Consider the following 17,594-nt stretch of genomic DNA (forward strand, 5'->3'; position numbering starts at 1 on the left):
TCGTGAAATGTATGTTGACAGCAGTAGAATAATTATGCAATCAGCTGCAAGTACCTGTTCCATAGATTTGTTCAATAATGTTTCAAAAAAGTAATGGCATCTTCCCTCAACAAGTTGCCATTCATCATGCCGAATAAAAAGTCTGTCTAAATATCTTTCTATCATCACTAGACAACACACTTTCCCGTACATGACAGCATCGTCAGCAAACTGTCACAGGTTACAAGTTGGTTTGTTCATTACACAAATGGAGAACGAGTAGTCCTATTACACTTCCTCGCGGCAATCCTGTCGATACCCTCATCTCCGACAGATATTCGTCGTCCTGGACAGTGTGCTTACTGGGTGCTATTACTTCAGAACTCTCTCGAGCCACTCGCATATCTGAGAATCTATTCCACACAATCGGATCTTCTCTGACAGTAGGCACCGGTTCACCGTGTTAGCACTGTCGTATTGACAGTGGTGCAGAATGGGCTCTGACACTTTAATGTGGGTGGTCCGAAGCTGCTCCACGGGGCAGGGTGGGACTGTCCGTCAGAGGGATCTATTGGATGAATCCCGCTCATGCTTGAGCTTGTCAGGTACCTGTGTGCTCGGACGGTGGATTACGGTCATGTTTACTCCCCTCGCGTCAGCTGTTCGAAAGTCCGCCTGGCTGCTTCCGACGGGGTACGTGAGGTAGAATAGCCTACTGGGCGCGGCATCGTATGTGGGCAAAGAATGAGCTGAATACTATCCTGTCTAGAGAGTGAAACTAGTAACAAAGCAAATATTACACAATGTGTGGTGATTTATCTTTCCAGAATTGTATGTTCTTAATTACACACAGTGCAGAGAGTTTCACTCTCTGCATGCCGCACAGCCTGATTTATATTTCTTCTTTTACAAGAGCACTCAAACGAGAGGTGACAGCTGATATGAGCCATCACGAATTGCGAGATGAGTGAGCAGTAATATAAAGATTGACAAGAAACAGGGGGACAAAATGTACTGACCCACAGACATGCAGCAACAATGGGCTGCACTAGATTGGGCGGCGGTGTCCCCGGAACGAATTTTCACTCTGCAGCAAATTTTGCACCAATCCGAAACTTCCTGGCAGATTAAAACTGCATGCCAGACCGAGATTTGATCTTGCGACTGCACTTCTCGTGGACAAACGCTCTGCAGAATCAGAGTCCTATAATGGATCACAGTTTTAATCTCCCAGGAAGTTTCAAACTGCTGCACACTCCGCTGCTATCACGGTACGTATGGTACATACCACTCCAGAAGCACCACACGTATCCCTATGTATTCTTACCGATGAATGATAGTCATGAATGGAAAAATTATAAAATAGGTTATTACATGGTACAGGAGAGGACAACTGTAGTGTGTATTTACTGTTTTATTTGCACGTGGAGAGCTGTACCGAGGTACGGTGTATGTTCTCGAAACAGGACAGTAATTCAGTAAGCTTGCAACAGGAAGTATACAAATGTTTGAACTCGGGGCTTCTCTGACCTGTATCTTTATTGATTGGTCACTTCAAAATAATTGTTCTGTGTGTGAAGTAAGTAGTGGTTTAGAGTTGGACATTCTGATTGGAGATTTGATGTTATCTGGAGGTAGTTATACACAATTGGCAGACAACATAAGGAATATATTTACGTTGAAAATCTCTGTATGATTATTCAAGAAAAATAGAAATTTTTGTATTACAATTCTTTCTGACAGGAAGAGAGCATTGAGGACATGAAGTCTAGTACTGCCAGATCTGGGATAAAAGTGAAGTAAATTAAGAAGAAAGTAAAGTGAATATGAATCTCCAACAAATCGCGTAAGTCCGACTCGACTGATACCCTATACAGTGGAGTGAAAATTCATTCTGTAAACAATCCACTAGGCTTGTACGAGTCCTAGTCCTGCAAATATGTAGGAGAACTTGGGTGAAGCATAGACAGTAGGAGGTGAGATTTCGCCATTGTGTCGGGTAACCTCATCAGAAAGGGAAGGGTTCTTGGTAATAGTATTGAAAAACCTTTGATCTGACATGATTTACCGGTTTCGACTGTGGACCATCTTGACAGTGGAAAAAGATCTGTTGTGACAACTTCACACTTTATATGTGCTATTTAACAGGGGAAAGTACTCACAGTTGACTTTAAAATGTAAGAAAATTGTTTAAGCCTGTATTAAGGCGTTATCACTTTTCTTACATTTTCAAGTCAGCAGTGGTGTATACTTTCGTAGTTACATAGCATATGTACTATGTGAAGTCGTCACAATAGATATTTTTCCACTGTGAAGGTGGTCCATCATGAAAACAGTGTGTATCATGCATTACTTCAAAAACATTTTTTTAAACTTTATTTGGCTATAGATATGATGTGTGTCCTTTTATCTGTGTGTCTGCCGTCTGTACTCCAGTCATTTTGGTACGATCTAATTTCAGGTATCGCAGCAGAAGCGAATGGCTGGTGTGCTCGCCAAGGTAATGTAGATGGTAACAGGGTTATACTTGTGGGTCGGATCGACCCCATGGAGCATGTGGAACCCGTGTATGGAACGGATGAGGACATCGAAGGAGACGATGACGATGAAGACAATGACGACGGTGGTGGCAGCCCGGCTGTAGACCGTGACGGTTGTGGCAGCGACTGCTCCCACGGTCGGTCTGAGGAGATCGCGGCTGAAAATGATGGCAGTGTCCTCGATGCATGGTCAGTTTTGTGTAAACTATGTTTCATTTTCCAACAAAATTAAGTATTAGCTTCAGCTACACCTCCCTCGATACTCAGTTGTAAGAATGTCTTCAAGATTCAGACTGATATTGCTATTCAGTTTGTAAGGGAAGACCACTGCAGAGTACTACCAGAATGTTGTGCAACATTTTATAAAGATGACTCTCAAAAAGCTGTGATGGCCTTCAGAGTGTCAGTTTTGATACTGGGGTGTTTTCTTATGTATAGCTAAATATTGTTGGTATTGCTAAAAATTGTTAGTAATTATATTTCTACATCAGTTTTGATCATATGGTCCAAAAGATTTTTTATGACTGGGAGTAAGGCGGATTGAGCAAACATTAACGCATGTACACTGTTTTGCAGATCTAATATCCAGAGGAATACAAGCAGTTTTGCAATGAAAAGTAGATTTTAGTGTTGCTTTCAGAGACTGTCTTTCACAAAAAATTGTCACCATGTATAATTTTGTGTTAACAGAAGTTTTCTCTGTGTGCTTTGTCTCCTTAGCCACTTTTGTCTCTAGTAAACACGTTACACTCAGCTGGCAGAACCAATGTCTTATCATCATTCTATCTTTAACAGTGGATGTAGCAATTATCTTCCTTTACCTCAGAAAAACACCAAACTACAAAATGTGGACAAAGGTTCCTGGACATACCATTAAGCATGTTTTGTGTGAGGTTTGGTTTTGTGTCAGAGAATGTAAAGGGTACAGTGTGGAAACTTCCTTATTTGAAATGAGTGCCACACAGTGGTCATCACTCTTTGTTACATTATTTTAATTGCAATTGTGCAACACTTGAGATAGGAGCGCATGTTCACTCTGGCAACTTACGTTTTTTGAAAGCTGTTTGGTCATCGCAACCTGGCACGCATTTGGAGAACAGTTTGCTATTGCACCTGGAGGTCATATTCCTGATTGAAAATTTATTGTAATGTGTGTGTGTTATTCAAAATTGGCATTATTGGCCCACGACAACGATAGGGCAGTTACAATCACTTCGGAACGTTATGTCATGACGACTGAGGAGTTTTTTTATTCCCAAACTTGAGGAAATGGTTGCTGTTGATGTCTGGTTTCGACAAGACAGTGCCACGACATGAATGTTGATGACCCTCTTATGCAAACATTTCCCCGACGATCTCATCCCTTTCAGGGGTATCTGCAGTGGCTAGCGTGCTCGTCAAACTGAGCCCCCTGCGACTTTTTCTTAGGAGTATATCTTAAGTCCTTGCTGTATACCAGTTGTCCATGGACAATCTGTGGAACAATATTTGTGCTGCTGTTGTTAACATAAACATAGAGACATGCTGGGGAAAGTGGACTGAAACTTTTCAGATTTCGACTCTCTGAATGCAACCACCTTCAAGATATCATTTACAAAACTAAATGAATTGAAACTTTAAATGTGCTTCTAAGTAAAGAAAAATTATTAAATAAGTTGCTATATGGTACAATATACACACATGAATTGTTTCATGTGCATATTGATGGGACAACAAGTACTTACCTTCAGGAGGCGAAATTTCACTACTGGTAATAGATGGATTAAAAGTGAAAAAGCTTTTTGATAAAGTGGGAATTCTTACTCGTCTCTCTGTAATTTTGTTCACAGCTTTCAAATTTCTTTTCGTTTTCCTTTAGTGTTTGCTCAGTGTATAGCTTAACCCTTTCAGACCCTCTGGCTGCAATTGTGTACATTAATATTTAGTGTGTTTAGATGCAACAGAAATGTTTTTCATCAATGGAAACCTCATGTACACATCTGCGAATGTTCAATCTTTTCGTAATGCACAAGATCTCCCACCTATTGGGCATCACTGGAAAAATATCAACAAGTGAATGTAGGAGTGCACAGCAGCTTGTAACAGCCAGAATTGACGGATCTTGTTGGTTAGTTATACTCCACTGTATAATTGAATACTATTATTATTATTCCGCATGGTGATTATTGAATTAACGGTTTATTTGTTACAGCCATGAATATTTCAAAATTATTTATTGTGGTCCATAAAAAGAAGCCAAATTTTCAAAGTATGTATTGAAAGTGGAGATATATTTGTATAAATCATGCATCCAAAATCATTAAAAAGCCACCTATGAGCATTAAAGCATAAAGAAAAGTTTTCCTTTCTCCAGAAAAAATTCTCGTCTGAAAGAACTTAACAGCACAAGGTATAAGCTGCAGCTCTGTTTTACTCCCTTCTAGACCACTGCATCGTCTCATGTCATTTGGCTCTTATAACTGCAGTCTGGCTACTGTACAAGTTATAGGTAGTCGTTTGCTCCCTGTCCTTTATCCATGATATCTAGAGAATTTAAAAAAGTGCATTCCTGTGAATATTGCCAAAAGTTTTCTCTAAGTCTACAAATGCTATACGTGTGGATTTGCCGTTCTCCAACATGTCTTCTGAGATAGTTCATAGGTTAATATTGCCTCCTGCCTTCATATGCTTCCCAGGAACCTAAACTGATCATCTCCGATGTCGGCTTCCATCGGCTGTGCCATTCTTCTTTAGACAACTGGCATTAGTAATTCGTAACCGCGACTTATTAAGAAGGAAGTAAGTTCTAGTTTTCCACCTAGCCGGACAGCTGTGTACATTAAATCACCGCTTCTGGGATAGAGAGATGAACTGCCTCCAGATTGAATCTGCCTGGTGGATTAATGACTAGGGTCGATGTGCAAACAGCCTGAATGTGATATGTTTGGACGATTTACCACATACCACTGCGTAAATACTGGGCTGGCATACATGTCTCGCATCAGTTATACTATACATACACTTATAGAAAACTTTCATCCACTTTCACTTGAATATCACTACTGAGGTACATGTATTCTGTTCTGGAGTGTAACGGGATGATGACAAGAAGAGAATCCAACTGCCCCTTAAACTGACCTCACCAAATTCATTAACAACCATGCTGACCTTGTGCTGATGTGGGACAAAGGTACAAGAAAAAACTGAAGTAAGGCAAACAGAATGCAAACTCAGATTAGGGAATGACAGTCTTGACATTTGGCTCAAAAAATTTAAGGAAACCTCAGAAACTGAAGTCTGAGGACCGGGCAGAGATTTGAAGGACCGCCCTCCTTTATATGAGTCCTATGTCACACCACCACACTGAGCGAAGCTAGGTGGTGCAGTGGTTAGCACACTGGACCCGCATTCAGGAGGTCGACGGTTCAATCCGGTGTCCAACCATCCTGATTTAGGTTTTCGATGATTTCCCTTAATTGCTTCAGGCAAATGCTGGGATGATACCTTTGAAAGGTCATGGCCGACTTCCTTCCCTCATCCAATGAGACCGATGACCTCGCTGTTTGGTCTCTTCCCCAAACAACCCAACCCAACCCAACCCTCACAGCACCACCTAAGCCACCTCGCTCGGCACTTGACTCATTAAACTTGCGGGTCAGTTGTACTCTCATCTCAGTGCACCTGCTTTCTTTGGTTTTTGGATTAAGATTTGTTTTTGAAGTATGAGGGTATTTTGACTGCCTCAGATATCCTGCATGTCAATATATCATGTGTAGGTGATACCCCACAGCTCTTAGGTATTTGAAGAAAGTGATATTCTTACTCTGCCAACAACTGTTGTCAAACTAATCGTTCTTTGCCATGTTCCAGTGTTGTGGTCATCTCTAGGCATCACAAAATTATTTACGACAGCCTGCGTGGCTTCACTTTTATTGTGTTGTCAGATAAAGTAAATTGACTGCCATCAGCAATAAAATAATTTTACTATTGTCTGTATAATATATTTTATTATTGTAGGCAGTGACATTGGATAGCATTTATTTTATTCAACACAACAGTAAAAATGTTACCGTACAGGCTGCCATAAATAGCTTTACGATATGTGAAGGTGACCAGAAGACCAAAACCGAAGGTGGGCAGAGTTTTATTTTGACAGTAACTGCTGCAGTTCGAAAATACCTTTCCTCTACATATTGTAGTGTAACATTTTACTTTGCCATCAGGCCCAGCTGCAGTGCAGTAAAATTAAATGGGCAACTGGAGTGGGATACCCTTTATTGCATTATCTTCTTTGGTTCTGAGTGGTTGCTAGTGACCTAGTCTCTTCACCCATCATCACAAAGTCTCTTCACCTATCATCACAGGTTTTCCTTAGGTTCTCATAGGATAAAGCTGATGGCAGGAGAAAACTATTCCTCATTAAAAATTTTGTTTTCATTATATAGTCTCTCTCTCTCTCTCTCTCTCTGTCTCTCTCTCTGTCTCTCTCTTTTTTTTTTAAATAAAGAGACAGAAACATCCAATGATTTTTTTAACTTTGCTGCTCCGAAGATGTGCTGTAGATCATCTGTTGCAAATGACGTTTACTACTGAATTTTGTCTTATACAAATTGTATTAACAATTATTGGCTTTGCCTGTATCTTTGTAAGAAGAATATGTAAGAATGTATAACTCAGAATATTAACTTCCCACCTTTGGTTGAAATTGCTTAACCCTGCTGTTCTGTTCGGGTCTATATGACCCGAAACGAATATGAACGTTATTTTACATTATGTAAATACCAATATATATTTATGAAACTTTGTGACTTTGTCTGAAAATGGATGAGCAGCATGTGTTTTAAAAGGTTTTAAAAAAGTTTAAGAAGTTTGGGCTTCAACTGTAATAGTTGCATATGTAATGTTCGGGTCATAATGACCCGACACAAATATGTTTAGTGTAACTCGTATTTATTTCTAAAATCTGGAAATGGCGAAAATTATTTTTGTTGTGTTGTGTGGGAATAGTGACTGCATCATTCCAACTTACTCTCAACAATCACCTAAAGCTCCATGCGTTCACAACAATGGGCTTGTTTGTTGCTTTCCCCAGGAAATAATAATTGGCAGTTCTCAATAATTGGAATGCTTTGTTTCTGCCCAGTTTGACTTGTGACACCATGGCGATGAGACCATTGAATGATCGTGAGTTGGAAGAAATAGTAAATGCCTCACCAGATGAAGGATCACTTTCTGAGTTTGAAGATCACATCAGCAATGCATCTGAAAGCGAGTGTTCCGATGACAGTTACGACAGTCCACAGCCCATACAAAATAGTGTAGAGACTTTTCTTTCTAAAAATGGGAATATAGAATGGCAGTTGCATCCACCAGCACAACATGGTCGCCTACCAGCTTCGAACATCATCAAGAGTACCCCAGGAGTTACCAGGTATGCAGTCAGCAGAATATCTGATGTAAAATGTTCATTTGAAGCAGTATTTCACACAGCGCTTCAAAATGAAATAATAGAGATGACAAATATTGAAGGGCAGCGAGTTTATGGTGAACAGTGGACAGATATTGATGGTTCTGTTTTCCATGCATACTTAGGACTCTTACTCCTAGCGGGTGTATATCGATCTCATGGGGAGTCTACAAAAAGTTTGTGGGATAAAGATACTGGGCGAAACATATTTCGAGCAACCATGTCTCATGAAACATTCTGTAAGATATCACGTGTCCTGCGATTTGACAAGAAATCTACTAGAGAGGAAAGACGACGTACTGACAAACTTGCCGCAATTCGTAGTATTTGGGAGAAGTGGGTAGAGGTCCTTCCTAAACTGTATAATCCAGGAGAAAATGTTACTGTTGACGAGCAGTTAGTAGCATTTAGAGGTCGCTGTCCATTCAAGCAGTATATCCCAAGTAAACCGGCAAAATATGGGATCAAAATATGGACCATGTGTGACAGCAAAACTTCATACGTACTGAAAGCCCAAATTTATACAGGAAAGGTGAGTGGAGCGGCACCAGAAAGAAATCAGGGAATGAGGGTGGTATCTGATCTCACTTCTGAGTTACGTGGTCAGAATATCACGTGTGACAACTTTTTTACGTCGTACAATTTGGGGCAGCTGCTTCTGAAAAGGAAATTGACTATGTTGGGAACTATACGGAAAAATAAGCCGGAGCTTCCACACAAAATGACCAACAAGGAGGTACACAGCTCTTCATTTTACTTCACAAATGACACTACTGTGGTTAATTATATTCCTAAGAGACACAAGAATGTTGTACTTATGAGCACTCTCCACCATGATGCGGAAATCAGTGACAGGGCTGATAAGAAGCCAAAAATGATTTTGGACTATAATTCAACCAAAGGTGCTGTAGACACGCTTGATCAGTTATTAGGTACATATACATGCAAACGAAAAAGTAATAGGTGGCCAATGATAGTTTTCTACAATATTCTTGATGTTTCTGCTTATAATGCATACGTTTTGTGGATTTCGGTTGACCCTAATTGGAATGCAAGCAAATTGACTAGAAGGAGAATATTCTTGGAGGAACTTGGAAAGTCACTGATAAAAGAACATATTGCATCAAGAACGCATTTCCCAAGAACAGAAGATTCTTTGAGAATGGTCACAAGCATCCAAAACCCGAATGATGTGGGTGGTGTGTCAGAATCGGTAACAACAAGAAAATCTACAAAACGTGCACGCTGTAAGTTCTGTCCATCAAGTAATGACAATAAAACAAACATGGTGTGTGGAAAATGTAGTAAACATATTTGCAAGAAACATGTAACCTACTTGTGTCCACAGTGCAAGCAGTAAGAAAAGAACTGTAGTATTTTATAAGATGATTGTATTGAAAATTCTGTTGTTTCAAATTTATGTGAATACTTGTGCCTAAACTACAATCAGTAAGAAGAGAGGATTCTAAAGTTGTAGTGCTTTCTATGTTGGAATGTAATAAAAAAACTGTAGTGTGTTCTGTACTGTAGTGTGCTCTAAGATGAATATCTGTAATGACAACTGTCTGTTGTTAGAAAATGTCAATACTTACGTCTAAACTGTCAACAATAAGAATAGAAGTATGGAAAAACTGTAGTGCTTTCTAAGTTGAATGCCTGTAATGGAAACTGTCTGTTGTTTCAAATTTATGTGCATATTTAAATGAAAAATATCCCTCAATAAAGTTGTATGCATTGTTATTATTATTATTATTACCATTATTATTATTATTATTATTATTATTATTATTACTAACAAGGTACTGGAATAGAACAACAATGTCGATAGCTAAAACTGTACCAAAATTTATGTTTCTAAAGCATTTTGATATGTCGGGTCATATTGACCCGAACAGTATATATGTCAAGTAAAAGTGAACAGAACAGCAGGGTTAAATCGCTGCAATATTATTTCACTGGACATATAAGTCTGGTTAAAATCAATTCTCCGGAGTAGTTTAATTTAATTCATTCACCCTACTTTAGTAAAGGCACTACTTAAAACATTGCTCAGCTCATCAGGAACAGGGTACTCGGAAAAAGTTTGGCACACTACAGAATCAGGTGGAAAGGTTTTGTCGTGATTGGGCCACCTGAGATCTCAGTAATGCTGCTAGTCACAGTATCGTATCTCCCATCTCTTAGTCAACTTCGTCTTCCCTTTCCATCTTCAACTTTTTCTTTTTTTGTGTAGCCTTTCTACATATCCCTTCCACCTATCAGCCTGCCTTAGCTAGAATACGGATTATGAACGAACAGCATCTTGTGACAGCTTTACAATCTTCAAATACCTTAGAGGGCTCACAACTCTTTTGTGAGTACTTGCTTGGCTGCCATGGGTCCCCAATCTTCCTTTTTTGTGCTGAAAGGCTATAGTCCACTACTTCTTTGTCCCTCAGCCTTTCCATCAGGTGGTATTTCTGGTGCAGTCCCCACTTGGACCTGGTACGTGATTTAGGACCCTAGCTTTCCATTTCCCGTGCTCTCTACACCTTTACGTTAATAAATACATGGTCCTCATTGTTGGATTTGATCTGCCACCGCTTATCCAAATTTTACAGAGGTGTGGATCATGCAGGGAAGGTCGCACAGTGTGGTGTATGTTCTTCCTTTGTGCCTTACCACCTTAGCACCATTCCTTTCCAGTAAGGTAGTACTCCCAAAACCCAGCACAGTTGCCATCCTGTTGAGGGGGAGGGTTGTGTCAAGTTCCTGCATGGTGGTAGCCCCCTGACTATGCAGAGACAGCGCTGTTGATGCCCAAGCTGAAAACTCCCCATATATTCCGAGTAGTGTGTGCCCATCGTGACTGGTGCCCGAGCTGAAAACTCCCCACGTATTCCGAGCAGTGTGTGCCCATCGTGACTTGCATGTGGACCCAAGCAACGGATTACTGGCCAGGTAGCCCTTGCTGAGGCTGGGTGGCACCTGTGGGAAGAGCCCCCATTTGGCCTGGGTGGCACTGTGTCGGATGACTTGCATATAAAGCGGATGAAGCCTTTTCCTGCTGGTTGTTATACAACCCCTGTAGGGTCTTCAGAGGGAAAGAACTTGTTCAATGCAGAGAGATACAACCCCAAATTGTTTCCTGCGCTGGCTGTGCTAGGGGATAAACATAGGGCTAAGTGACAAGCAGAGTAACATTCCCCCAAATATCTGGTTTGTACATCTGAACTAGTGTGTCCATTTTCCTAGATGCGAGATCCACCTCCCATAATGGAGACACAGAACTGGCGTCACACTTGCAGTTTACCTACAGTGAGTCTCCGCTCTGAATTCCCGACTTCTTCCACTATCGCCTTGTGTCAGGGAGCAGTCGCGTACGCCCCCATAGTGCATACCCCGACCTCTTGACGCGTCTCAGTTTATCCTCTGGACTGAAAGATTCAGTCGACCCACCTGTTCCTGGCTGTCCCTGATGTATTTCCAAATTCGGAAGTGGTATACACTTACGGCTCAACGGTCAGCGGATGGAATGGGTTTGCATAGATACAAGCAGAGTGTAGTGAACTAAGCTTCCTGCTGAATGGATGCATGTCTTCACTGTTGAGTTGGTATCCATCATTCTTACACTAGCAAGATGCTTTTAATTTGCAGTGTTTCTGTGAACAGCCTTCAGGCAATAGACCAGTGCTACTCTCATCATCCATTAGTCACAACTGTCCAGGATCTTCTTTCTGACCTTTATCAAGCTGGACGGCCAGTTGTCTCTGTTTGGACACTTGGACATGTTGGGATCTCAAAGAAAGAAAATGCTGACCACCTGGAAAGTTGGCTACCAGGATGCCAATTTTGGAAATAGGGGCCCCAGAACTGAACCTTCAGCCAACCGTGTGCCATCAATTGTTGGGGGTCTGTAACTCAGAATGGTCTGCCCTGGGCTCCCCAAACAAACTGAGAGCAATACAGGAGACCATGACAGTGTGGCAGTCTTCCCTTTGCAGTTCTCCCAGGGAATCCACCGTCCTTTGTCAGCTACATGTTGGTCACACTTGGCTTAGCCTTGGCCACATTGTCTGATGTGAGGACCCACCTTACTGCCAGTGTGGTGCTTGCCTGACTGTGGCTCACATCGTACAAGAGTACCCAAAGTTGGCTACTTTGGAGTAATATTTAACCTTCCTGACACGCAACAATTGGTGCTAGTAGACAATGCCAAAGTGGCTGACCTGGATTTACGTTTCATCCGCATAGGTGGTTTCTACTCCTCTCTGTGAGGTGGACCACTATGGTCTCATTGACTCTCTGAGGATTTGGAGGGACACCTTGCCTGCTCTGATCCAGGAAATCCATGGCAGTCTTTGCTCAGCAGTCTGGCCTGTCTCCTACACTCTCGTCTTTTTTATTCTCCTATGTTTCCCACTTTTAATTTTATCATCTTGTCTGTGCTGGCTCTTTGTCTTGGAGTAACAGATGGTGAGGTAGTGCTGGTGGGATGCATTCTGGGCAGAGTGCCCCACTCACCTTACTTCCTGTCACTACCCTCGTGACTTCTCCTTGATTTTATCTCTGTCTTATTGTATCTTGGATGCAGTTTCGCTTCCCAAGATGTGCCTTTTGTATACTTCCTCTGGTAATTGTTCCTGTTTCGATACATATAGGATGAAGGGACTGATGATTTTGCAGTTTGATCCCTTTTAACTTCAACAACCAATCAACCAACCAACCATCTTCGAATAACTTATGGGAGTGGAGCCGGAAAATATCCTTAATGATTGCCCGTATTTTGACAGATGAGCACCCTGTCAGTTTTGAGGCACAAATGAAATGAGAGGTCACTGTGCACGATAACTTAAACCGTGGGTGGGTGGGGTTACACTAACTGAGGACCACATGATGACGTATGCAGAAAAAGATGATGTACACTGGTCATGAAGTACTCACCAGAATTTCTACATCATTATATTTTGTCGAATGACCGGACCAAGGCAGTGTTCTGCAGTTGCAGATTTTCTTGGTTGTTGTACGCTTGTGTGATGCTCAAGCTAGTCCTCCACGATCCTATGGTAGACACATACGCGAAGTCTTTTTTCAGACACTGACTAAGATTGGGGCCTTTCTGACATCTCTGAAGGATAACCTCCACGCGCGTGAGGCATGTGCGTACCATATCCTGCGTCTAAGTGTCACACACAGCTCCAACAGCGGAACAAATCTGTGATTGCAAAACACGTGATGTGCACTTCTGTTTTAGTGAGACAGTGCTGTTAAGGAAGCTGTTGAGATTAAACTAGCAAGTGACTTTGAAAATGTAGGGGAGGCTTTCTATTAAATTGTATGTGGAATCTTTCTCTTCCCCTGGCCAAACAATGCAGGCTCAAAGTTACCACTACTTGCTCAACTGTTGTTACTTAATCTGTCTATTTACCTTTGAAAAAATGATTTATGTATGTACATACCGACATGTGCACATACACACATTCCACGTGTCATCCTAAGCCAGGACCCTAATCTTCATTCCTTTCTTCTTTATTCAGACTACACTTTTGTGCTTTGAGGACGAATAAGCGAATAATTACAGGCAACACAGCAACTTCTATTTTGAGAAATTAGAATCTGAATATTGTTTCGAGCAAATGTGTAGTCTTTTGCCGAATAATGCTCTTGTGAGTCAGCTGGTGATAATTTTTCCAGTGGCTGATGTTGTTTATTCAGCAGCTTGTGCTTGTGTAGCATTTAGGTTCATTAACTTTCAAATATCAGCTTTATATATACATTTTCGTATTTTAAATGCAGTTTTATTTGGTTTTAACCGTTTGAGCTGGTGTGTTTCCAGCGAGTGGTACCATGCTTGGAAAAATTGCTGAGGAGTATTTGGGATATACAGGGTCATTCTAAACGATGGACCCATTTTTTAAAACTTCGTATTTATGCAAGCACAAATCCAAAATGAAGAAGCTTCATACCAATGAAAAGAGGAAGTTTCAAAGTTTTTTTCATAATGTTTGATATCAATTTAATAAATGTAATAATTCATAGTAATTTGTAATGAATTATTTCAACAGTTATTTAATAATAAGAAACGTGATAAATGTTATAAATGTCCAATATGGCCACTGTTGGCTGCATGGCAAACATCAATGCAGTAGCCAAACTCGTCCCACACATGCCGAGTGCACGGCAGCAGTGATCCGATTCCGCATATTGTTCACAGTGATTGGTAGAGGTGGGACGTAAACAGCTTCCCTCACATATCCCCATAAGTAATAGCCGCAGGGTGTGAGATCAGGACATCTCGGTGGCCAGAAGTGCCGAGCCAGGTCCTCAAGTCCCCTGCGACTGATCCAGCACTGAGGAAGGGAGTCTTTCAAAACGCCTCATACATCATGATGCCAATGGGGTGGAGCTCCATCCTGTTGGAAAATGGAGTCCTGGGAATCTTCCATTACTTGAGAGAACAGTCATTGTTCCAACATGTCCAGCTACGTGATTCCCATTACAGTTCTTTCCACAAAGAAAAATGATCCGTAAACCTTTTATACGGGAAATGGCACAGAACACATTGATCTTCGGTGACTCTCTTCCATGTTGCAATGTGGGTTTTCCAATCCCCATATGTGAACATTGTGTCATTATTTTCCCACTAAGGTGGAATGGTGCTTCATCGCTAAAAATTACATGCTGTAGAAATGTGTCATCCTCCATCTTTGCTAGCACATAACCACAAAATGTGAGATGCTTCTCTTTGTCATTGGGATTGAGAGCCCGCACAAGTTGTAATTGGTAGGGCGTGTACAGCAAACACTATCTCAGAATTTTCCATAAAGGTGGCTGGGGGTGTTCCAAGTTCTCGACTGGCTCTATTGGTAAACATTCTTGAATACATCGGACATCATCCTCTGACACACATAGTCAGCCTATGCTTTTTCCTTTGCACACACTCCCAGTCTGTTTAAATTGCTTAACCCAGTGGCTAATGCTTTTGTGAGCTAGTGATTGAATACTGAATTCGGTACAAAATGACCGCTGCACTGCAATTTGCAACTCACTTTATGCGAACTCAAGAACGCAGAAAAATGTTCCACAGTCTCCGTCTCGCTCACAACTGATAGTGAAACGGAATGACAGACCTATTGCAATTCAAACTCTACCGGCCACTTCTGAAACCGTCACTGCCCAACCGCTGCCACCCACCTAAAACTTTGAAACGTCCTGTTTTCATTTGTATAAAGCTTCTTCATTTTGGATTTGTACTTGAATATATACGAATTTTCGAAAGTGGGTCCATCATTTAGAATAACTCTGTATATCTTTGACCATTCATTGGCTATAGAAGCCTACATCATAACTGTTGCCCACTGCCATTAGTTGCTTGCTAAGCTGAAGAACAAAGAATGTATATAATTAATTTCTTTTCAGATGAAAAGATATACTCTGATGGTACATCAGAACTGTCCTTTAATGCAAACTTATATAATTTCTAAATTCAGCAGAATATGTAAATTAATTGATACTGTGAAATACCAGTGCAAAGTTTCTGTCTCAGAGAATCGTGGGGAATTTTCTGACTTGTTAATGTCAGTACTGTGTAGAACAGTCATGTGTACTTCGGAATTCTTTATTAAGTTGGGAGGCGGCAGTCTGAAATGCCTGCGAGCCTTGTCTCCTTCTGTGGTGGGTGGACTTTGTGGTGCCTTAACCGAGCGAGCGTGTGTGCCACTGTCTGTATCCTCCTATGTCTATACCTACACTGGCATGTCTGCTCCTCGAGTCACCGTACGTGCAGTGTATCGTGTATTCCCCCCTTCCCATTTCACTTGTGAATTGTGCTCCAGGGTGACAATCTGTGCTCATCTGAGTTTCTTTGAATTTATCCTTGTGGTCAGTACATGAAATACAAGTTGGAGGATATAGTAAGTTTCTCAGTTTCTGTCAGAATGTGGGCTCTCACCAGTTTGGGCGTAATGTTCTCAACAGTGCTTCTCTCAGTGTACCTCCCATCGGAGTTTGTCGAGCATTCGGGTGACATGCGTGTGCCGGTACCTGTCGTGTCGACGGAAGCACCACTTTGTAGTGTCACACGGCGAGGAGCTCTGTGACTGTGACACTGTGCCATTTACCTTACAGCCACCTCCTGTTGATAACAGTGCAGTTGTATCAGTTGATGAGCAGTACGGATTCTGAGGTGAATCACACTCTTGCTCGAAATCGTGAAAACATTCTCTTGGTACTAAAATCAAAATTGACCATCTGAACTCGTTTTTGCGAGAGGGTGCAGCTGTCACAAAAGGGTATGTCCTGCTGTAGGAAGTACTGTCCCTGTCAAATTGCGTACAGACTTTGCAGCTGACTTGGCTCACATTTTAACCGTAATATACCATAGAACCACTGAGCAAAACATCTATGCACAGTGATAGAAAGAAAGCACATGTCACACCTGTCTACAGCGAGGGTAGCAGAAGTGATTAACAAGTCAACTATCTTATCTCATTGAAGTTAATCTGTTCTAGAATTGTAGAACATATTCTGAGCCCAAACAAAATGAGTTATATGTAACGAAATGACATTCTCTGTGCTGACTGCCGTGAACTACGAAAACGTCGATTGTGCAAAACCCAATCGGTGATTTTGTTACGTGACTTCCTTAAAGCCACAGATCGAGGCCGTCAGGTGGGTCAAGTATTTCTCGATTTCCAGAAAGCATTTGATTCAATACTACACTAATGATTATTAACAAAAATACGATTGTGTGGGATACTGAAAAAAAAATAGGGCCAGACTGAAGATATTTTGGGTCGGAGGATGCAGCACGTTATCTTGGATGTAGAGTTACTGACAGAAGGGGAAGTGCCCCTGGGACGAGTGCCGTGTTCCATTGCTCTTCGTTTTGCGTGTTGATGATGTGACACACAGTATTAAGAGTGACACCTGACTTTTTGCAAGCGGCCGGGGTGGCCGAGTGGTTCTAGGCACTACAGTCTGGAACTGCGCAACCGCTACGGTCGCAGGTTCGAATCCTGCCTCGGGCATGGATGTGTGTGATGTCCTTAGGTTAGTTAGGTTTAAGTAGTTCTAAGTTCTAGGGGATTGATGACATCAGAAGTTAAATCCCATAGTGCTCAGAGCCATTTGAACCATTTGACTTTTTGCAGATGATGCGTTATCAGTAATGAAGTGCTGTCTGAACAAAGCTGCACAAATATTTAGTTAGCTCTTAGATAAGATTTCTTAATGGTGCAAGGATTACCAGCTTGCTTTAAATCAACAGGAAATGTAAGTTTTGTCAGCACCAAGAAGTGAAGTTGTCACTAGTTCTGTACTTTCTTAGCTAAAGACAAAGTATAATTCTTATGAATGTCAATGACCTTTCAAGAAAGAGGAGAGGGAATTGTTCAAGAGAAGATGTTTAAAAATTTATCATTTCCAACTGAAGTATGTGAAAGTGTTTTACTACACTCAGCCAGAAAATGCACTTTGTGGGGAAAAGTGCAATGCAGTAAATGGTTGAGCATTATTACAGTCTAATGTTGCAGTGATTAGAAAGGACCAGAAAACTTCCAAATCAGCAAGGACACAATCTTATGATTGAAATGGTGAATATTTAGTCACCAGACATTGTATAGAAAGGCCATTGCCTCTGAAAATGAGTG

At 41.3% G+C, this 17,594-nt stretch overlaps 1 protein-coding gene across 1 annotated transcript in view; it reads left to right on the forward strand.

Annotated features, from left to right (window-relative positions):
- The window catches only part of LOC126209874 (zinc finger protein 628-like), a 146,709-nt gene that overhangs the window by 21,006 nt on the left and 108,109 nt on the right, over positions 1-17,594 (forward strand). The window contains exon 3 of the mRNA XM_049938998.1: positions 2,441-2,708. Coding sequence (XP_049794955.1) covers positions 2,441-2,708 — 268 coding nt within the window. The remainder of the gene's footprint in view (positions 1-2,440; positions 2,709-17,594) is intronic.

Source organism: Schistocerca nitens, chromosome 10, assembly GCF_023898315.1.
Source record: "Schistocerca nitens isolate TAMUIC-IGC-003100 chromosome 10, iqSchNite1.1, whole genome shotgun sequence".
In the NCBI taxonomy this organism is placed as follows: Eukaryota; Metazoa; Arthropoda; class Insecta; order Orthoptera; family Acrididae; genus Schistocerca; species Schistocerca nitens.